This window comes from Charadrius vociferus, unplaced genomic scaffold (assembly GCF_000708025.1).
Source record: "Charadrius vociferus isolate BGI_N301 unplaced genomic scaffold, ASM70802v2 scaffold433, whole genome shotgun sequence".
In the NCBI taxonomy this organism is placed as follows: Eukaryota; Metazoa; Chordata; class Aves; order Charadriiformes; family Charadriidae; genus Charadrius; species Charadrius vociferus.
This window is the reverse complement of record NW_009647846.1, coordinates 140,999-150,176: the sequence shown is the minus strand read 5'-3', so window position 1 is coordinate 150,176 and position 9,178 is coordinate 140,999. Positions and strand designations below refer to the sequence as shown.

At 43.2% G+C, this 9,178-nt stretch overlaps 1 protein-coding gene across 1 annotated transcript in view; it reads right to left on the bottom strand.

Annotated features, from left to right (window-relative positions):
- The window catches only part of CHL1 (cell adhesion molecule L1-like), a 61,320-nt gene that overhangs the window by 7,647 nt on the left and 44,495 nt on the right, over positions 1-9,178 (bottom strand). Inside the window, exons 19-23 of the mRNA XM_009882850.1 lie at positions 8,928-9,150; positions 5,811-5,926; positions 5,439-5,643; positions 5,085-5,207; positions 3,603-3,782 (exon numbers count right to left, since the gene is read on the bottom strand). Coding sequence (XP_009881152.1) covers positions 3,603-3,782; positions 5,085-5,207; positions 5,439-5,643; positions 5,811-5,926; positions 8,928-9,150 — 847 coding nt within the window. The remainder of the gene's footprint in view (positions 1-3,602; positions 3,783-5,084; positions 5,208-5,438; positions 5,644-5,810; positions 5,927-8,927; positions 9,151-9,178) is intronic.

The following is a 9,178-nucleotide window of genomic DNA, read 5'->3' as shown; positions in this document are numbered from 1 at the left end:
CAGGGTTTGATGGGCTACAGGTCCCCTGGCCAAAGAAGAGGCAGCAGAGTGGAGTGGCATAAATGACAGAAGAAGAAACTTTTTACTAAGATTTCATCGGTTTCTCTTGCTCGTGAGTAAATAGGGCATATTTTGGGGGTTTGCTGGTAACAATACCAGGGGTTACATATGGCTAAGGCGGTTGTACTTTTCCTTTTGCACTGTGCCTGTGGCAAAAGAGAACTAAACCCATATATTTTGTAACAAATGGTTATTCTCCTCATCTTATGGTGTGTCGTGAAGGTAGTACCCTCCGGCTAAGATTTTCAAAAAGCCTGTGGGAGTTACGTGCCAATTGCCATTGAAATATAATGAAACTGGTGAACTGCTATTCTCTGGCTCCTCTGGAAAATAAAACTACAGTTGTACAGCTTCCTCTGGATGAATTTTTCATTAAGGCTCGAATTTCTGGACACACAGTAATCATTCTCAACATGCAATACGTGTTTAGTAATCCTCCAGAAACACTGGTAGGTCTGGATGAAAAGAAGCTTTGTGTTAAAGAAGGACCGCTATATTAAATTAATTTTTTTCACTTATGTAAGAACATTATTTTGGGTTATGCTTCTGAGGGCTAATGAACACCTGGAAATTGACATTTTCAAGGGGAAAGTTAATTAGTTTGTAAGTCATTTAAGAAATACCACCTGACAATGGAAAGTTAGAGATAAAATTCACTTTCTAAAGACAGTATACCTTCTTCTGTGAAATGAAACCAAGAGAAAGCCACAAAAAATAAACTATTACTTATTTTGCAGTGCAAATGTCCTTTCCCAGGTTCTTCATGATTGACCACAGTATTTTATCAACAATGTTAAAGCCCTTTGGTAAAGTATCAGCCTTTCACATCTGAGCTCCTTTGGCTGTGTTTAAGATCTTTCATAAGAAGGAGGCCTTTTATCTCATTGACTTTGTGTTAGCTGCCAGCGCCAGTGGTGTCGGGTCATGCAACAAGGATGCTATAAATGAAAGCTTTTATATCGCCTCTTTCTATTTGTCGCTAATTCCAGCGGGCCTGCGTTTAATCTTAGAGACAAATATTGAAGTGTGGTTTTCCTCTGGTAAGTAATTACATGGAAACAGCCCCGTCTGACGGAATCAGTACTGCAGAGCAGAGGGCTCTACCTCCGCCGCCGCCGGACATGCGCAGGATGCAGAATGTGGCACTGCTCCACCGGGGAACGCAGAAAGAGAGACGTGAATGCGAGATGGGCTTTTCCGATCAGTATCCACTCACTGACCTTTCGGTAAAGTGTTGCTAACCCAAAGGAATGTGGTACTGCTGACAAAAAAGTGAATCTGAATGGTTCATTCACCGAGGAAGATGCTGCAGTTGTAGAGATAGGGTATGATCTGCCCATTTATCTATAGAGGGAGTTATATTTATTTAATTGAGTGAAACTTTTTTATTAAATTCAGTCATTCATGCCACTGCAAACTCATCATGAGTGGCACATAAATGACAGGCTAGTAAAATTATCATTGAAAGCACAACATTTTTTCCTGCACAGACTTTTTTTAGTGGTGATACACACATACTCACACATGTACATATTAAAAAAAGAGATTGACTAGTCTTTCTGATTCCAGACTACAGTAGCAGAGATAACTGCAAATAAATGAAAGCAATGGCAGTGATGCAGATCAAGTGTATCAATGATGTGAATGAATTCCTAGCTTCCACCTCAACATCTCTACTTTCCTGGCGGAATGCGTCGTGAATTTCTGAAATACCCACGGCACAGCCTGCAAAGGCTGTGTTACAGCAGTGGAAGCTATTCAAAGTCTTAAAATGAACAATGAGCGCTTTATGTTTTTGTTACTAAAACCAGAACATAGTGGATATAGAATCACTGAATCAAAACCCAGAGAAACCTGGAGTGCTCTGTCTGGGAGTTTCATTTCAGGGGGCACCACGTTTTATATCTGTCATTTACGTGGGTCAACTTTGACTTTTGAAATCACTCCCTTTCTTCAAAAAGAGAAATTGTTTTAATTTTGAGCAATCGCCTTGCTTCCCATACCACAGCTTAAAACCCCAAGAAGGTCACTGAAAAGAGTGATTTTTTTTTTTTTTTCAGCCTATCATGTTTAGTTGAAAAATGCCAGAACAATTTAGCCAGCAAATAATGACACAAAACTCTAATGGCATCCCAGTGACAGATGCAGTGTCCTAATTTAGGGTGGCTTGAGAACCAGCAAGGAGCACACATTAATCACAGAACTGGACTCTTGTGGCTTTTATTAATTATGCTACTCTATTCTCAAGCATTTCACCAGAATCAGTTATTGCCACAGCCAAAACAAAGTCTTAGGAAAGAAAAGAAGAGAACAAGAAAGAAACAAATGGCATCATTATTGTCCTTTTAAGCATACCAGGCAGGGATGCATTTCATAAAATCTGACAAGGTTATTTAAAGAAATTATAGACTTTCAAGTGGTCAAAACACGTTATTCTGGCTGCCCAATGAAGGCCAGAAAGGGAAACTAATGAGGTGAAATTGTATATTTTTAGCTTGAAAAAAACCCCACGATGTTTTACTTTCCTTAATGAAGAATAAATTTTAAACTGTGCTGATAGATCAATAGTTACTGCCACATGAGCACCCATATACTAGAGGGAGTTTGGAGGCCACAAGACAGTTGAGAAGGAGTTTCACTACTTGAGAAAACGGATGATAGTTCATGATTGGATCCTGAACTGGGATGTGATGAGTTTAAACTACTTTTTCCTTGTTTTACCAGTAACACCAGTAACTGAAGAGATTCTGCAACTTGGAAGTCCAATCGGATGTTGTACAACAAGGACCATTTTTCAATTTTATGTCAACATTGTTCCAGACTGCTATCAGTGCTAAAATGATGAAGCCAGGACTCTTTTGCTTATCACATTCTCCTTCCCCGTGGTCAGTGCACAGCAATGGTTTCTGATTAATAGGAGGGACTTGTTCCTCGCTGTTGTAGAGTTTTCAGACTTGCTGAGCACAGGACATTTTATTTCATTTCAGCTGAATGTGAAAGGGGAGCTATCGTATGGTGCTTGCGATTTTCCTTGAAATCACTGAATATCAATGTTTTAGGATAGGGTATAAGTGGCACACAAATGCTCATTTCCAGTCTCTGATAAAAAAAATAAGAAAATAATGGATCAAATGCACTGCAGTCAACTTTATGTTCATCTGGACTTTCCACACCAAATACCTGCCCCAGTGTTGCTGGCAGTCCCCCACCTGCATGCAAAGGCAGAACATGTTTTCATATTGCTGCAAACAGATTATTTAAATCTTCAATTTTCTGTTTGTGACTAAATGCAATTCACTTATTCTAGTACGGCTTAAAGAGCTGATCGGTGGGAACAAAAACACAGTACTGTAAAGCAAAATGAAATAGATAAGCTCTACTTTTCTGAAGGCTGCCTGGCTGCATTGATTGCTCTCGTGGAAAGAAAAACAAATTTATTTCCTCTAATTACAAAGGAAATGTCAAGTCTGGAATATTCTCAATAGATTTTTCCATTATTGTTAGAGCTTCTCCACATAAAAACATATCGCCTATTAACTTACTCCCTTGAGCCATCGTTAGTCCTTCTTCTGTGACCGGCTTCCCACAGCCTTTGACTGTACAAGCCTTTACATAGAATTTGTACTTGGTACTGGAGCTGAGACCCGAAAGCCTCCAGCTCAGCGTGGAGCGGTTGGTTATGCTGACGTCGTTCAGAGGTCCGATCTCATGAGTTTCGTTTACTGAAAGGGAAAAGGCGGTTGAGTCAGATCCAGCAGCTAAAGGCGACGAACATGAAACGTGTCATGAACGCTCCTGCGAGGGAGCACTCTGCAGTAAGTAGGAAGGATGGAGCCTGAATAAGCATATCTCACCTTCCTGCCAAGTGCTTAAATGGGATTTATCTCCTCCATGTCAATCCCCCCAACTACTCGGTGAGCTATTACTGGTCTTAAAAAGCTCTCCGATTCCCGATATGCACACACTGAGTGGGAGGTAAAAATTACTGTCTCCTAGATCATTAAATATATATGAATTGCTTCTTGCTTTGCTTCCAAACATCTGCAAACTTTTACAAGTGAGTTAACGGATGGCTGTTCTGCTTCGTTCCCTCTGCTGTGGCACAGTTGGCAGCTGAAGGAGGGGTTGTCACTCCCAAACTGCTTAAATAGACGGATCCACTCTCTGCCCATAGTCATCAAAAACAAAGGGACGATCCAGCCTCCAGCTCCTGCTTGCAAAGGCAACTGGGCAGTTCTGTTACCAGCAGAGCTAAGTCAAAAGTACACAGGTTTGGGTTGTTGGGTTTTTTTTTGTAAATAGGGCACAGTCTGATGTTGTTCCATCCTCCAAGAACTTTTTAAATACCCTGAATTGTCACCACACCCCGCAGCTGGTGTTGTGGCAGTCTGGAACCAATATTGGATCCTACCTGAGGTTATCTCAAAGTCTCTTCCCAGCTACTCAGTCCTTTCATAGGCAAGAAAGAAAGAAATACCCCCGGTATTTAGCTGTTTCTCAATGTGATTACTCAATAATGTGACTCAGGTGACGTTGTCTGTATTTCTGCTGAGGCATTCTACAGGGAGGAGCTGCTCACTGACACAATGTGAAGACCTGAAGAAATTTGACCAAAGAGCTCTCATTGCAAATTATTTTGTACTGAATGAGTTTCACTTCAGTAGAATGCACCTACAATTTGTGGGTCTTCTTAACTACTACATCAGGTATAATTTGCAAGCATGAAATAATTGAATTAGTCTATAAATGTGGAACAGGGCAGGGCAGCAATGTGAGCTTACATCAGAAAAGTGCATGGAACACTTTTTGCTCTGGAAGATGACTTTGGTCTGCCCTCTGGCAGGCTGTGTGCGCATTGCAGTCCAAAACACACTGTCCTTATGCTCTGGCTGTAACAGGGATCTCAGAAACAGCCCTTCTCATCAACCTCTGTTTTAAATAACTGTGCCCATATAAACCCTTTTTTTTTTCCCCTCTAACTAACAATGCTTAAATTCTAAAATCAAAGTAAAACAAGCACATACTTATCTGGTATTGCAAAACGTAGCCAGTAAGGTGGCCGTTGGGTTTCTTGGGAAGTCCCCACGACAGAGTGACAGAGTCCTTGTCGAAGTTCAGGATCCTTAGAAAACGTGGTTGTTCGGGGACTGGAAGATAGAGAGATTAGCTTTCAGAGAAGATTGATCAGGTCTGTCTCTACACATACTTGTTAAATGAGGATATAGTTTAGCTCGACACCTACAGTCCTCCTTTCGAGTGAAGAGTTTTATGAATATTGGGAGATTTTACAATTACTTTAAATAAGGAAATCAACTTGCCTTGTTACACGGACAATTTCTATTTATGTCCCTCCAACCCATACTCTCCTTTTGCCTTACCTCCTTCTGGAGTTTCAAACACAACGGGGGAGCTTTCTGGGCCATCTCCTTTGCCATTGTAAGCCAAAACACTTAAGCGGAATTCACTGAAGGGTTCTAGACCGGGAATCATCCCATAGTTTCTTTCTCCTACAAATGTTAGGAAGTGTTTCTCTGGGTGATGCCTTTTTCCATCCAGCATGCTTTTGGTTTTCCACCAACTGACCTGCATTGAGATGGATACTACTATAACAAATTACGTTGTACAGGGCTGAACACAATATTGATTTCTCTCATCTTCCCAGAAATGAGAGACTGCAATCTATCCTTGATCTGGGATTCATTTAGTAGTTTATTCAACTGCACACAAATATTTAAAGAGAAATTTGTAACCTTATAGCCTCTTAAATGTCCACGAACTCTGTCCCTTGGTATTCCAAACCAGAAGACTTTGACCAGCGTGCTGTTCACAATATCCACCGATACGCCGGAAGGAGCGGCATCTGGAACTGTAAAACAAAAGTGCGGCACATTAAAGACACATACAAGAGCTCAGTTTCACACTGTTCACAGCTACAGGGCTCGGCTTTCCAGCTCACGCTGTGGCAGTTCATGCAGACTTACTGCAGGCAAGAAAAAAGCCATTCTACCTGTATCCAGTGGGCAAAATGGGCCAATAAACATTATTTTGCCATATCAGGGCTTTCTGCTGAGGGCTGGAATACAGCTGCACTGGGACATATGAATTTCTACACCAGTATTTATGATTTCCTGTTTCAAGTAACGCTTACAGCAGTGAGAAGAATAAAAAAAATGATTAACACAGCACTCAAGAAGGCAATCATAAAGGTTTTTTTTATAATCAATTTCATTTTACAACTAAGCTCATTAAACAGTAGGATTTTAATCACTACACAACACAGAAAGCTATTATAGTGCTTGAAAAAAAGAGGCCTGGATCCATCGACAACTGAATCGCAAGGAAGGTTTTCCACTGATAGATATAAAAATTAGATCCACCACAGACACACAAAGAAAATAAACATGCTGTGGGGTTTTTTTCTCTCTGTTCTCACTATCCATCATCTCTTCTGCCATAGACTCTACAGGGGAGGGAAGATGCACCGCCAAACCTTCCCATCGCCCACCTCGGTGCGTACAGTGGGGATTCTCCTGTTTGAGCAGCACCGACACCATTCCCAGCACTGATGCCTTATACTGGTGAAACATCAGGAAGCACTTGACAGGTTGCAAACATCCAACTGGTCCATTCAGGGGTTGATAATGTGCTCACTCAATGAGAAGAGTGCTCCAGAGAGCCCGCCTTAGGATTCGTTTCCCTCTGTAAAGCTATTCATCATAGAATCATAGAATGGTTTAGGTTGGAAGGGACATTGAAGATCATCTCGTTCCACCCCCCTGCCATGGGCAGGGACACCTCCCACTAGACCAGGTTGCCCAAGGCCACCTCCAGCCTGGCCTTGAACACCTCCAGGGATGGGGCCTCAACAACCTCTCTGGGCAACCTGTTCCAGTGCCTCACCACCCTCAAAGTGAAAATTACCACCCTTAAAGTGAAAACTGTTTTTACATCTGTGGTTATTGCATTAACTTCACTGACTGTCTCATATCACCTACCATGGATGACAACACTCCACGAAGGCTTCTGCAAGAAGCTGCAGACAGCAGAGAGGTGGGAGCGGCAGCACCTACGCTACCGCTACTGGGGAGTGACCGCTGCGGGACGTGGTGGGTTCAATCAGGGATGTGGCTGGCTGGTCATCGTAATAAGTGGCAAAACACGCGCTGGTCTTAATTGGCTAATCCACTGTCGACGTTTCAAAAGCCATTCAAACTGTCAGTTTATTTAATTCTTATGAAAAAAAATTGAAGATTTCAGAGTCTGCATGAGATGAAAACTGTCTGGCTTAACTAATAAAATTAATCTGCAGATCTGAAACACAGAGGATTCGCTGGCCTTCCCGGCCCCCCTTTGCCGAGACCTCCCAGGCCCTGCTGCTAAGCGTTTGCAAATGCAATAAGCATCGGTATTTGGGATCAGGGGAGCCTGGAGCTCCACACAAGCAGACCACCATGCAGTTTACTGTGTTGCTGTTTTAAATCCTTAATTCCTACCAAAAAAAAATCTTTTTTTTTTTTTTTGGTGGTGTTAGTGCTTAACTGGGTTGCTTCCTAAAGTGAGGTGTGCCATTTTGGGTATTAGGAAACATTTTTTCACTGAAAGGGTTATTAGACATTGGAACAGGCTGCCCAGGGAGGTGGTGGATTCGCCATCCCTGAAGGTGTTTTAAAAAAGGGCAAATGTGGTGCTTAAGGACATGGTTTAGAGGTGGTTTTGTCAGGGTAGGTTAGTGGTTGGACTCGATGATCTTAAAGGTCCCTTCCAACCTTAGCGATTCCATCATTCTATGATTTCTTTACTGCAGCTGGATACATTTCCAGTCCTCCAAATATCTTCTCTAGTAATGCAGTAAATACCAAAGGGGACGGGCTGCTCTTCAGAGGTGTTGGGGTGGCCTCAGCAGTGACATTATCCAGTGTCCCACAGACATAGCAGGGCTGTCGCATCCCGCATGGCACCACCACTAATTCTATTAGCAGGGCAATCCTCCTGCACTTTCACCTCTCCTAACGGGACATGATTCTTGAAGCCCACCGTGAAGCTGGAGCTTGAAGAGCATGCCCAAAGGGTGGGTATCACAAGCCATGATTTCAGAGCAGCCCAGGGCATCTATTTTGTGAAAATGGGTTGCAAGGGGAGAAAGACTTTCTCTGATCTGGCGTGGATGATGCACTGTGGGACAGGCAGAGTCCAAAATCGGAGGTGGGCAGGAGCTGAGAAGACATGTGGAGGGGGCTTAGAGCAGGAGTAGATCCGAAGCAAAGCCTTCCTCCAGTGGATGAAGACTTCTCCAGAGACACAGGGAGGCCTGAGAGGGGACTGTGCCACTCAGGAGCCAGGGAAAGCCACTGGACAGAAACCCAGGCTGGAGAAGAGGACCTGTTCTTCAAGGACTCAATGGACAAAATAACACCCAGCATGCATGGCAATGTGGCATTATCTATAAATTCGCTCACAACGCCGAGCGCATGAGTGTACTTACTTGCCAGAATACTTCTGACAGTGCTGAACTGCTGAATCGGGCCCCAGACAAGCGAAAGATTTTTTTTTCCCACCAAAACCAACACAATGACTGCCACACTTTATAGACTTCTTATGGCCTGTGGCCTTCAAATGAGTAACCAGATTAAGCCAGCAACTGAGATGGACGAAAGCACAAGTGACCTCTCCAAAAAAACCCTCAAACTCCAGCAAGCCGGCATCCACGGCGCCCAGCATCAGCTCTGCCTGCGTCTCACGTAGCCCATCCCACGGAGCATTGGCATTTAAGCAATTTTGGCCATGGGCTGCCTAACCCATCACTCCACATTTGCGTCACAACAGTCCCACGCGCATCACATTTTTACATGAAAGTTTCCGCTGCTTACCATCCTCTCCTGAATATCCGATGGTAACATTTGGTTCAGGACCGGATCCTAAACTATTTACCGCTTGCACTTTGATCTCGTAAGGCACGAAGGTGGGAGTGTTTCGCAGGGTCAGGGAATGCTTCTTCACCGTCTCCTCATTCCAGTCCGCCTCGACTCCCCGCTGCCGCCAGCTGACTTTGTACTCCAGCCCTGGACCGTTCCTCTCCGCGGGTTTCAATGGCTGTGGAAGAATTTAAAAGAGATTTTGT